At 38.7% G+C, this 13,630-nt stretch overlaps 1 protein-coding gene across 1 annotated transcript in view; it reads left to right on the top strand.

The window, feature by feature from the left end:
* Nucleotides 1–13,630, top strand: part of PRKDC (protein kinase, DNA-activated, catalytic polypeptide) — a gene marked incomplete at its 5' end in the record, with an annotated part of 82,421 nt that overhangs the window by 62,936 nt on the left and 5,855 nt on the right. Inside the window, 12 exons of the mRNA XM_010289835.1 lie at nt 417–600; nt 1,743–1,917; nt 2,004–2,194; nt 3,305–3,485; nt 3,994–4,154; nt 5,650–5,861; nt 7,030–7,117; nt 7,807–7,950; nt 11,544–11,748; nt 12,310–12,377; nt 12,649–12,869; nt 13,161–13,253. Coding sequence (XP_010288137.1) covers nt 417–600; nt 1,743–1,917; nt 2,004–2,194; nt 3,305–3,485; nt 3,994–4,154; nt 5,650–5,861; nt 7,030–7,117; nt 7,807–7,950; nt 11,544–11,748; nt 12,310–12,377; nt 12,649–12,869; nt 13,161–13,253 — 1,923 coding nt within the window. The remainder of the gene's footprint in view (nt 1–416; nt 601–1,742; nt 1,918–2,003; nt 2,195–3,304; nt 3,486–3,993; nt 4,155–5,649; nt 5,862–7,029; nt 7,118–7,806; nt 7,951–11,543; nt 11,749–12,309; nt 12,378–12,648; nt 12,870–13,160; nt 13,254–13,630) is intronic.

Here is a 13,630-nt window from a genome sequence, read left to right as displayed (position 1 = left end):
GGGTGTTTTTTTGTGTGTGTGTGGTTTTGGGGGGGGGGGGGGGGTGGGGGTGGGGGTTAATAGTTGTAATAGCTTTATCAATATAACTAGTTTTTGTGTGACTAGTGGCGAGAAGCAAAAGGAGGTTGTAGCTATGATTTTAAAAGAACAAACTAACAAAAATATCCCACGCTATTACAGACATTTTCTAATACTTAATGCTATCAATTCAAGATCTAGAATACTCTCAGGGTCAACCTGTCCCCAGTTATGACTTTCCAGATTCTGAGGACTTTGTTTAGCTCTTGCTAAAGGTGATCGCTATACCTTGCCATTTTTTCTTAGCTTTGTTTACTGTCAGGGAGATCAACACTTTTGACTGTTCATTCCCCTGGATGCATACCAGCATGATTTGTACTCCTGTTGTCATTGTGCAGGTGTTTCTTCCTTGACAAACTGCAGGAGAAACTTCTCTGTGATCAGGCCAATGATAGTATGGAGGTGGATGAAGAATATGGTGCTGGTGACCAAATGGATCAACAGGGTGAAGACATTTACTCAATGATTAAAAGCTGCAAATTTAACATGAAAATGAAGATGATAGAAAGTGCCAGGAAACAGGTAACTGTACTGTCTGATAGCTTCCAATTTTGTGAGAAAATACATAAAAACTACAGCTGGAAAAGCCTCTTAGGCCTTGGGTGCCTTTTTGCCAGGGTAGACCTTGTCTCTTTTTGACCCTGCTGTCCAGGACATCTTGAAAGCTCAAGAAAGTCAGTTACACAGCGAAAGAAAACAAATTATAAATGTTAATTACAGATTTGATGATAATTTGTCATTACTGGAAATGTGCCTGAAGGCCCCTTTGATCCACAGGCTGTTTCTGACACTCCAAAGGGCAGATAAATAAAGTATCTGAAATGCTTCAGTGTTTAATGGAAGGGATGCTTGCAAGCAAATATTATGCTTTCTCATTTACAAATAATCTCTTCTGCACAAACAAACAAATCAAATTCAGATTGGCTCAATATCATGTACTTCAGCCAGCAATGATGAAACATTTTATGATTTTTTTTTTTTTTTTTTACAGCTTTCATTAATGCTGTTAGGTTAACACTTATATAATGAACTAAAGCTAAGTGACTTAGAAATTTTGTTTTGGATCTGGCTGTTAAAATGACTGAAAGATAGCCGCCTTTGATGATGGGCCTTTGGTGTTTCAAGCTTGAGACAAGACAATATTTAAGTCGAGATCTCCCTCATCTTCTGAGATGCTCTAGAAATCTGCAGTCAGTGACAAGAGTTTATTTTAAGCACTGTAATAATCAAATATAACGTTAGTTCTGGTTGACAGTCCTAAAGGAGTAAATGAAAAACAACATTTCTTTTAGTGTTACTTACATGAAACCTTTCATCAAAACACAAACATAAGTGATTTGCTTATTGGTATTATTATAAATAATAATAAACATTCCCCATATATGTTTGTACTGCAGAACAGTTAGTCCCTGTTTAGTCATGCAGATAAAATTATTTTAATTTCCTCAGTTTGTCAAACCTCTGTTGATGTCTTTTTCTTTTCAAATTTCTCCATTAGCACAAATCTGTTTTTGAATATGAGACCTGACAAGCAGTGGACCTCCATTCATCTTATAGCTTTACTTGTCTTACCTAAGTCTTCTCATCCCTTAATTTGGTTGCAGAAAGGTTTTATTTCCTCTTCAGATGTATTATCTGAAAATTCTGTCTTAATCTGAATACAGAACAGCTTCTCAGTTGCCAAGAAGCTTCTGAAAGACATACGCAAAGAAGCCAAAACGAGGGAAGACTGGCTGGTGAAGTGGAATTACGCCTATTGCCGCTTTATGCATAGTTGCAGCTGGAACCAGAGTTGTCCTGAACGCATACTCTCACTGTTAAAAGCCATCTCTCTGCTTGGTAACAGCCTTCTCATTGCTTCATGTTGTTTATTATACAAAGCTGCTTTGTTGTCAAATTACCAACTTTGTTTTTGAATTCCACAGAAGATACCAAATCTGACTATCTTAGCAAGAACATAATGGCCTTCCGAAACCAGAATCTTCTTTTGGGTTCTACGTACCACATCATGGCCAATGCTCTTAGTCAGGATCCAAGATGCCTTGAGCAAATTGAGGAAGAAAAGGCTGGAAAAATATCAGTACTATCAGGAGAAAGTCTTGAGAGTCCTGAAAAGGTAAATGAGAGGGGAAAAGCTTTTTGGTGTTTCAGTATTGTAATCACTACATCAATAGGTAGTGATGGATATGGATAGATACAGAAAATGTGAAACCCATCTGCTACTGGTGGTGATTTGTCCAGGAACAAGTACCACTGCTGACTTAATTCCTAAAGCCACCATGAAGACCCTTAGATATGAACCATATCAATATAAAACAGCAAAAAATTGTTTTTAATTTGTGTTTTTCAGTTGTTAAAGAAAAGTAGATAAAGAGATTCCTGCAAAAAAATATTTTAGATTTTCAGGCATGTAGAAACTTGAGGAAAAGCTTGAGCTTCATTAAGAGCATTCCTCTTAAGGAATTCTAAAAGATGAGCATAAAAGCTCTTCTGTGTCAGATGAGTCAGGCTGGGATACCAGATATTTCTGTAAGATTAAGGAGTTTAGCCTTATTTTAGCTTAGTATTAAGCAGTACTCTGACCCTGATAGTTTCCCTCTACCTACCTGAAATTCAAACTGTTTAGTTTCAGTTACAGCATTTTTTCAGTTGTTGTGCAGCAATTGTGTATATTGTTTAATAACTACAGTAGCTACGATGTCTGAGGCTGGTAAGCTTGTTGGCAATATAAGAACATATATACTTGATTTGTAAACATTCAGTTGTAAAGGATCTTGTCAAGTCCTTCATTGCATGAGCTGCACTAAAAACGTATCACTGTAGTAGGGAAAAAGACATCAGATTTGAAATAGTTTGATGCATGCTTTTTTACCACAAATTCTAAGTATAGGTGTCATGCAGATGTTGCAGATATGTCTTAATAGGAAAAAAAATAGCATTTTTACATTATGTTTTTTGTTAACTGTTTGCAAAAACTCTAGTAACATTAACTTTGCAGTTACAAAAATTCCATATATTTTTCCATGGGAAATTGTGGAAATTAAAATTCTGGAAATTACTGCTATAAGTAACATCACAATTTTTTTTCTTTGTATCAGCTGCTCAAAACATCTAATACAGTTGAAGTTTTATCTACTCAAGACTTGCAATGAAGCTCCAGTTTCAGAAAGAATTGTTGAATGCTACTTGCTACTCTGTCTTTTTTTCTGTGATGGTTGAATTTCAGGTATTGGCAGGCCTGAACAAGAAGGCTTTTCAGTGCTTCAGCAGTGCCGGGAGGAAGTCCGATGAGGAGGTGCAGTCCCACTCCGTGGAACATGTAGATGTGATGGGAGTTATTGATGCGTATATGACTTTGGTCGGGTTCTGTGACCATCATCTGCGTAGGGAAGAAGAAGGCTTGCTTGGTTAGTCAGGATTTCTCCTAAGCATGTGAGGTGGATTTATCTGTGATACGTGAGCTTTTATGATATGCAGGTGATCTCCCTGAGCAACACAGCTTGAATTTAAATGGAACTGTTTGTCCTACAGTTCAACAGTATTTATATTCTTCCCCCTGTTACTGCTAGCTTTGGTACTAGTGAATCACTCATAGTCTCCCTCTCACTTGTGAGAAATGTCATATCCAGCAGATGCTTTCCTTGTTCCTTCCCAGACCACAGCAGTGCTGTATTTAAAGCAGGCAAGATACCAGGAGTGATGCAGCTTCCTGATAAAGCTAATCCTTACAAGTCCCCAAGTACATGTGTTGCTGATGTGTGCAGTTCAAACAGATGGGAAGGAGAACAAAGTAAAAATACAAAATACACTGGGAAAAAAACCCAACTGAATTGTAAAGATGAATGTTCCAGATGATCAAAGACATGGAACAAATGATGGTGTTTCTGATAATTCTTGTTTAATGTCTCTTGGCAGAAATTAACACTGCAGATCTGCAGCTATTCCCAGCTATTGTGGTGGAGAAAATGATAAAAGCTTTAAAACTGAACTCCAGAGAAGCCAGGCTGAGATTTCCTAGACTGCTGCAAATAATTGAAAGATATCCAGCAGAGACATTGGGTCTAGTTACACGAGAGGTTAGTTGCTTCCATTTTCCTGGCAGCAAATGTTGCTATAAATCGAATTTAAAAGGTGAGGGTAGAGGTTGGATGGATAGAGAGGTTAGACTGGTAAGTTTTGCTTCAGGTAAATCAGATAAATTTTATCCTGTCATTGTTCCTTGTCTTTTCTCTAAATTGCCGAGTCTAATTCATATGGACAGAAACTTTTTTCTTAAAAGTTTAACTTATCATTATTCTGATTCCAAATGTTAGTTTGAGAGCTGCTGAAGAAAAACTATGTTGTGGGGTGTATATTTCCTTCAGAACAATTTGAGTGGGCTGATAAATGTGGTTAGTATTAGGGTGATGAATGTATCTTATTTCTGTAGGCTGTTTCCTGTATGCAGGAAGCCAGCAGCTTTTCCAGACTCATTTTCCACATCTCCCACCTCTCCCTGTCCTGCTTCACTTCAGAGGTTACTACAGCTTCTTCCTCCTCTGTATTTCCCGCTTCTTCCCTTCTGTGACCCTGTTCCTGAATTGCCGTTCCACGGCAGGATACTGAGCCACGCTGCCTTCCCTGCTATCGTGGGGCAGATAAGCTGAGAGCTCCTCCGTGACTCATGCCTGTTCCTGCCTCTGCCTATCCTCCTTTTCAAACCCGTGTCATTGTGCTGGTGCTCACACAGCGCCAGGCCCTGTCAGAGGAAGAACTTGAGAGAGACAGAAACACAGTTTAGTTATCCCAAGAAACTGAGAAGGTAGCAAAAACAGCTGAGGTGCACAAGGTGTGGCCGCAGTGAAACTCTGATGATTCAAACAGAACCTGACGCCTGGTCCAGCTGACAAATCTCACCCAGAAAAGGAGCTCACCAGGCAGTTCTTTGTCCTCTCCTCTGTCTTTCTGTGAGATAAATACTGGCAATCTGATCTTAAACTCTGTTAGAAACGTGGGAAGGAGTTGGAGTCTGGCCTCTGGCTATCACAAGAAAATATATTGTAGTACTCTTTTCAAAAGTGATGTGCTTTTTGGAGGGAAGTGAGCATGATGTATATTGGAGGGAATACTTTACCAAAATCACCATCTGTCAGCAAACCCAAACCCTGAAGGAAGGACAAAACTGTGGTAGGAATTCCAGTGTTCCCCTTCCTGGTTTTTTTTACTCAAATCAAGACTTCAGCTCAGGCGTTTGAATGTAAATAGGTGTTTGAGCTATCCCTTCAGAATTTTGAGTTGTTTGTATGTGGTGATCAAAAATGATTATATTACATCCAGACAGAAAAGCCACAAGTTTGAGTATAAAGCCTCATTTTGATAACAAACCAGAAATCTTTGGTGGTGGTGGTAGTAGTAGTAATAATAATGAAATCTCTGCTTCAGTGGAGGATGTTTTGTGCAAACTAGTTGACTTTCCCTGTTTCCTTTTTATGTGTTTCTGTCTGTCAGGCTGGGCCACAAAGCAGTTTTGTTTGTTATGTTTGGTGTTTTTGAGGAGGACCAAAGTTGAAAGCAGTATTTGTGTTCTTGCAGCTTTCTTCAGTTCCCTGTTGGCAGTTCATTGGTTGGATTAGCCAGATGATGGCACTACTTGACAAGGATGAAGCAGTAGCCGTGCAACATACTGTTGAAGAGATCGCAAATACTTATCCCCAGGCAATCATCTACCCTTTCATGATCAGCAGTGAAAGTTACTGTTTCAAAGATACTGCAACTGGTTGTAAGAACAGGGAGTTTGTAGAAAGGTGAGTTTGGAAGAGCAGCTCTTTTATATGTTTTTTATTCAGCAGTGGAGAGATGTATTTATTTTTCCTAAACAAACCCTTTTCTTTAGGGGGCTCAAGAAACATTAGAGGGTAGTCCCATGCACACTGTGTTTTCATTTAAAGGCACAGGGAAAACCAATACATAAGCTCTCTTAGTATTAGACATACTCAGGTTGGTGACCTGAGCACTTTCTGAAGTGCTGAGTACATATAGTCCCCAGGCTATGGGAAGTTAAAATTTTTCCAGGATAAACCAAAAAGACTACAGAGAGGCAACCCCTTTCCCCTCGTAATTCTGTGGTAGTCAAAAGTTTCTTCTTCTTTCTCCTGCCTTGCTGAGGTAGAAGGGAAGTCTGGTACATGATTAGGCTCTTACCGTAGTAGACTTCACAACAGTAAGAGTCAGTACCCATCAGAGATGAAGGTGAAGCTTGCTTGGACATTTACAGTGCTCCTAATACCAACAGAAAGCAGATATGTTTAAATAAAATAGATGTTCCCACCAGATTTCAGAGATGGACAGTGAAATGGATGCACGTTATCTTGGGGAATGACAGCTCTTGGTTGTGTTCTTCTCTGCTTATTCAGGGTGCAGTATGTGCCTTCCTCTACAAGTCCTCCCCTGCCCGTTTGCCAAAAAAAAAAAAAAAAAAAAAAAGACAGTGAAACCTGAGTTAGTCCCCAGGCAAAAGTCAACTTTTATCAGAGTGCTGTAGAATCCCTGATACAATTTTAGATGTCATTTTGCCTTTTTTCCAAATCTGATACGTTTGCTGAATTTCTTTGCTTAAAATAAGAAGATAAAGTCTTATGCTTCACAAACTGTATCACCCTTGAATAACTGTCATCACAGGGTCTGGTTAATGCCAATTTCTGTTGCAAGTATGCTTTCCACTCCCCCACCAAGCTCCTATTTTCATAGTGGGACACTTAATTAAAACATTGGGAGCTGCATGGTGAGGACAGTCATTATATTTTAATAGTGATGCAGCCCAAGAGAGAATTCTGAGGGACTCCCACCTACCTACCCCTAGATTATTTTACCAGATTCTTGCATATAGCAGACAATCTGGATCATTGCTTATCTGCAGGCTAGGTGATGATAGTAGTTCCTGTTGCATTGTGATGCACTTTTTTTCTTTTAAAGGATCAAGAATAAGTTGGACAGAGGAGGAGTAGTTCAAGATTTTGTTCGCTCCCTGGAACAGCTCTCTAATCCCATAATGCTTTTTAAGGTAAAGTGTATTTTTTTTATTTGCACCCTGTTCCCCTTCATTCCTCACCCTCTGTTTAGGAAAGAGAGTGTTGGGCGGAGCCTGTTGCAGTTCAGTTGACACCACAGCCGCAGGAAGCGGTTCAACCCAGAATCAACTGGTGATGATGTCGGGGTGCTGTCAGCAGCTTTCACAGGCAATGATCTCCCTCTGTTGTGCCAGCTGGCTGTTTTGCACTAGCTCTTTTCACCTTTTTCCTTCAGGGTCTCTGCCCTGCCCCATGGTCAGTCTTCCTTAATTGTTCTGAAGCCATTACAGAATTATAATTTGTGTCCATCTTTGTAGTTTGTGACTACTTGTGTTTTTATGCCCCTTCCCTCAGCCTCTGCGGATCTTCCATGTCTACATCGTGACCCCATTATCCAAAAGATTCTTGTCTTGTGTTTGGTACCACTCCTGGCCCCATAGAGGCTTTCTTAGTTTGCGCTGGACACTTATGGTAGTAAACATAATAAACATAAAGTAGAAACATTTTATCAAGAGATAGAATGAAAGGGAAATATTTCCATAGCCTTTTGATTAATGTCTCAAAAGACACATTAATTGACAATTAGTAAATACGGTAACCCAAATGCAATCTGAGCAGATTACCGAAGAGCAAGGATCACTAAACTTTTTCTCAGTATTTATCTATTTCCTTCTGTTTGCAGGATTGGGTTGAGGATGTCAGAAACGAGTTGGTAAAAACTCAGAGGAATAAAAATAAGCTTAAGGAAATGTACGAAGGAATGTACAAGAACTTGGGGAATTTAGAGGCTCCTGGCATTGGATTGCTGAGGAAAAGGTTTATTCAGGTATGTGCGATTACTGAGTAGCATTGGCATTGTGTGCTTTCCTAGAAGGCACTAGAAAGTCAAAAGAGGGGACTAGATCACAGCTTTTACAGGTGCTACAGGATTTGATGAGGCAAAAGATCAAGTCAGGAATACAGGACTGGGATTTCTTGGCTAGAAACTATGGACTTATAGTTCAACTTCCACTTCTGACTGCCCCACAGGACTAAATGTTCCCTCTTACTCAGTTTCTGCCTCCCCTGTCCTGCACGCTGCCAGGTTCTCAGGGCCTGGGCCTCTCTGACCATCCGTGAACCTACACAGGAATCTGGCCTTGGTTTTTTTTCCCTGCTGCCAAGGATGTATGAGCACTTTAGGGTATTTTGCTGTATTATGTTACTGAAATTTGCTGCCCATACTAAGTTATCTAGGGTAAGTTATTCAGAAGAGTTACAACTATGAAGAATTACAGAAAGGACTTTACAAAACTCACTGAGATCTAAAATAGTGAAAATCAGTGTGGAAAAATGAAGCAATGCATGTGGAGAAAAAAGAAATCCCTAGTTTCACATATAAATTTGTGAAATTTTGGGTTTGAGCTGACTGTTGCAATTCGAGAACAAAATCTTGATTTGTGTTAGTTCTGTGAAAACATCAGCTGTGAATACTCAAGAGCAGACAAGAAAGAAAAGCGGCTGTTAGTCATTATTAAGAATAGAGAACAAAAGGTGGATTTATACATTAACACAGCAGCCTTCTCTGACTCTTCCTTCTTGAACGCTGTAGTCCTCATCCGCAGTTCTCAACATAGATACAATGAAACTGGACGAGGTTCAGAGCAGCAAGAGTAATCACAGGTACAGAGTAACCTCTGCACAAGAAGCAAGTTTAGCTTTCCTCCAGTTGGAAAAGACACAATGAGGCCAGATACAACAAAGCTCTTACCATCAGGAGTGCTAAGTATGAAGTAAATATTTTGTGGACATGTCAGGTTTAAAACAAACAGGGAGAAGTGTTTCCTCATTCAGGACACACTTAAGTGCTGAACTGCTGCTGCAGGGTATTATGGGCTCGAATAGCAAGTAGACAATAGCACGGGGAGGGGGGAAATGCTTTGAGAGCTTTTACGTACAATTACACACTTCTGGGTCCAAAATTCCTTGAGCTGCAAATTCCTGGAGGCCAAGAGAGTGATACTGCCGTGGCTGTATGCTTGTACTGTATGTGCATAGCCCTGTGGCCAGGGCTAGGTAGGTCCAGGTCTCTCCCATATGGCCATTCTTATGTCACATTAGCATTAGATAAACTTCCCTGAGTGTCTCTAGGGAGATTCCTTCCCCATGAGCAGGGAAAGTAGAGGATGAGAATAAAGTGGAGTTGGGAAGGAGGTGAGGTGATACAGCAGCAGAAAGGGCAATTAGGAATTTAGGGGCATACTAGACTTTGAATGTGTTACTGCAAGATAAGCTGGGTCTCTGATGATAATGACTTTAAACTTAAGAGGATGGGATAAAAATTTGCAGGATGTGCTGCTGTCGGGGTGGGGTAGAGGGAGGGGAGCAGCTGTAGGCTGAGCCATGCTGGGTACAAGCACAGCAAGGGAGCAAAGGCAGTCTGCGTTTGGTTGTTTGGATGATTTGTGTGCACTTTGGCCCACTTAAAAAAATCCATGGCTCTTCAAAAAGCTGAAACATGCGCAATAGTAGAGGATGCTGCAAGTAGTGCCGATGGGTTTTTGATTGTTATTGAATTAACTAACGGGGAGAGAAAAACAACGGAGATGCTGGCAGAGGTGTAACAGGGTTGTTCCTCTCTGTTGAAGGGAAGAGGGAGAGCAATATTCCTCTCACACGCTAGCGGCTGCAGGAGAAGTTGGTCAGGGTGGTGGGGCACAGATTCTGAATTCTTTGCCTTCATGATGCAGTATTCGTGAAGAAACAAAGTGTGCTGTGAGGATAACTGTATAATTTCTAATGTTTTACCTTGCTGGTAAAAAAAAAGTTGTATCTCTTGACTGACACATAAAATTGCTCTAATATGTGGAGTACTTCAGGCTTGTAATCATCATATGTATTATTTATGTACATTTTTAATTGTAACTTAAACAATAAGAATCTTGCATTTATTTTTAATATGAAATTCCAGTAATGCATAAATTAAACACAGCTGATGGATTGTATTAATTAAAATACAATGTTAAGACTATTAAATATTTGCTGCCTTGAATTTTAAAAGAAGTCAAAGAACAGAACAGAGAAAGCAATCGGATGATCATCTGGAAATAGATTTAAAGTGATAAAGATGTTGACTGTAGCAGTATTCTTCAGAAGGATAGTATTTTCTGTATACTTATTTACTTCAGTGAAATATCTGTGTCCTTCATAGCTTGGGAGAAAAATGGTCAGGCATGCAAAAAACAAGTGAGCTTACATATCTTTCCAAGCCGTTAATACCAGTGAGGTCCAAGAGGGGACATCTGTTTTTTCTAGAACCTTGAATTATGAACACAAGAAGTCAACTCAGTTAACTACTTGCAGATAATACTTACTTTGTTTATTAAATGGATCAGTATGAAATGTCTTTGCACTTTTCCTTTATCAGGGTATTTAAAATACTTTAAAAATGTTTTATATGTTCTATGTCCAAAATTATATGAAAGTAAATCATGAATAATAAATGTGGTAGTAAAGAAAACATTTAAATTGGTATTTTCTAACATGTCACAAAAAAATCTCTTAATACATGAAGCTCTATGACTTGCATTACATATATATATATCTTTTTGGTTAGCAAAAAAGGTATATGAAAATAGCTAGGCTGTATTTGCTTGCTATGTAGTATGATTGCTGCTAGTTTAAAAAAAAAAGCAAACCAAAAACAAAACTCAACAACAGAAAAAAAAATCCAAAATCTAACAAAAAACCCCCACCTTCCATAAAGCACAGAGTATTCATATTCAACAGGGAAAAAAAGAAGAACTAACTTATCGATCTGTATTTTTTTTTTTTTACCATTTGTAAATCAATCAGTTGAGGGTTATTTGGTTTTTGCTTCAGCAGTTTGAAAGTGTGATAACATCTAAAGACTGGGACATCAATTAAATGTTCTGATAATAATCCGATATTTAGATTCATGATGGAATTTGTATTTGTTTAATAGGTACAAATTTAAATATATTTTATATTAATATTTCACTAGCTGATCTTAAATTTTTGTAAGCAGATAAGGTATGTGTATTAAGTTTAATGAGCACCATTATTGATATGCTCAGCCAGAATCCAACTGCAGCTGGAGGAGGTAAAGAGGGATAAGCTTCTGGTTTTGACATGGAAAAAGGTTTATGATCTAATTCTACAGATCTTTGATATCACTACGCTGGTAAAAGGTAGATATTTCTGTTGATGATAACTGATGGTTCTACCAAAAAGGCAGTGAAAAGGCTCTGGCAGACTAGAAATAATGGCAAAAAGAAAGAACTGGAGTGGAAGCACAATTCATATATTTTAGGAGCTCGAATGAACCTGTTTGTGTAGATGGGAAGGTACTGTCTTGGCATTCTTGGGGGAGTTTCTAGCACTGTGTTAACAGGATTCCTTTCTATAAATGCACCTCAGGCTTTTGGGAAGGACTTTGAGCATCATTTTGGAAAAGGCGGTTCAGAACTGTTGGATATGAAGGCTGCTGACTTTGATGCGATTGCAACTTCTCTCCTCTCAAAAATGAACAAAAACCATAAAGAACCTGGAAACTTGAAAGAATGTTCACCATGGATGAGTGAATTCAAAGCTGAGTTCTTGAGGAACGAACTAGAGGTCCCTGGTAAGTTCCCCTTCAGTACTGATGGTGGACTGTCCCTTACAAGAAGGTTGCTACTCTTGAACTGTACTTCTTATGTTGGCTCTATGGCTCTCTTCCTGGCCTTATGCAGAGGCAGATTTAATCTGAAATAACTCTTGTTCATTCATCACCTCTTAAATCTGTTCTTAAGCTGCAACGCTGATTTTTAAAATTGTATCTAAAATTGTGTATCTTACCCAAGAACTTAGTGGTTTTTTAAAGGCCTGACTCCAGGAATTCTGATCTATAAATCTAAGATATGTTTAAATCTAGTTCAAAAAGGATGTGTCCTCTGAAACCATTAAGAGCTGCGATTCTAACAGTTTAACAAGAAAAGAATACTAGTAATTCACAGATAAGATCATATTATGTGTATGAAAGATTTTTATGCATTTTAAAGTATTTTTTCATAGTTATCATTCTACTAATTTGAGAAAATATTTAGAAGTGTGTTCTGTTCTTAACACACTTTTAAAAAAAATAATCAAAATCAGTCTATATACCTTTTTTTTCTTTTTTTTTTTTTTCACACGCCCTCTTCAGGTCAGTATGATGGAAAAGGGAAACCACTGCCAGAGTACCACACAAAAATCTCCGGATTTGATGAACGGGTATGTTTTTAAGTTTGAGTAATTTCTGTGTGGTGTAAGTTTGTGTCCATATTCCATCTGAAGAATTTGAGAATAGCAAGGTTGTTGCCTGTGTACACATCTTGCAGCACATAAAAGAAGGTCTGCAAGTGGGCATTTGTTTTTCTAGTAGCAATTGAGCAACTTGATTGTGCTATCTAGGAATGACAGATATGCTTAATTTCAGTGATGATATCTGTAAGGCCAAGTCTTCTGTCACAAATATTTTGCTTTTTCCTTGTCTTTTTCCAAGATAAGTGTCATGGAATCCTTGAGGAAGCCAAAACGTATAACAATCCGAGGTAGCGATGAGCAGGAGTATCCTTTTCTTGTCAAAGGTGGTGAAGATCTGCGACAAGATCAACGTATTGAGCAGCTGTTTGATGTAATGAACATTATCCTTTCCCAAGATTCTATGTGTAGCCAAAGGAATATGCAGTTAAAAACTTACCAGGTCATCCCCATGACAACAAGGTAAGCATTTATCTTGAAGGGACAGAAATCCTTACTCTCACACCTGTTACTGTTGGGACGTTAGACAGTGAGATTTCTGTGTGCCAGATTCTGGTTCGGAGTGTTTTGTGTCGTGGCGTAATTTTTTTTCTTTTTCTTTTAAACAACATTGAAATTGTTTTGTCTGGAAATTGTTTTTCAGAGTAAATTTAAATTGGTAGCTTTCAACCTAGAATGTGTTCCTATTTGTGGTGTTCTTCCAGAGTTCAGCTCTGAGCTACTTGTTCACATCTCTGATTTCTTTTGTTCCAGACTGGGACTCATCAAGTGGCTGGAAAATACTTGTACTTTAAGAGAATTCCTTAAGAATAGCATGTCTGAAGAGGAAGACATCAACTATAACAGGTGATGCTTGGTTTAACTGTCTACTCTATTAGAGACAGAGACCACTGCTAATGGGTTTTTTGATACTGACAATCTTGTGGCAGCATTTTCTTTTTTTAAAAGAACCAAATAAAAGCACCTATAAGCAAGGAGGCAGTTTGTGCTTCCTGACCCAGATTAGTAATTGGCAACTGTTTGTTTAATGACTACCATTGTACCTGGAATATCCTCCACCCAGCTTGTTTAAACAAGAGGCCTATAATCATGTGTGACGTCATTATCATCACCATTTCCTTATCGGCAGATTGATTTTACAAGCAAAGGATTTTGATCTCTTGATTTGATCAGGCAGGAAATGGACGTAGGTCAGCGAGGAGGGGGAGTGGAGGGGAGCAGAG

Source organism: Phaethon lepturus, unplaced genomic scaffold (assembly GCF_000687285.1).
Source record: "Phaethon lepturus isolate BGI_N335 unplaced genomic scaffold, ASM68728v1 scaffold1636, whole genome shotgun sequence".
NCBI classification, from domain to species: Eukaryota; Metazoa; Chordata; class Aves; order Phaethontiformes; family Phaethontidae; genus Phaethon; species Phaethon lepturus.
This window is presented reverse-complemented; position numbering and strand designations above follow the sequence as displayed.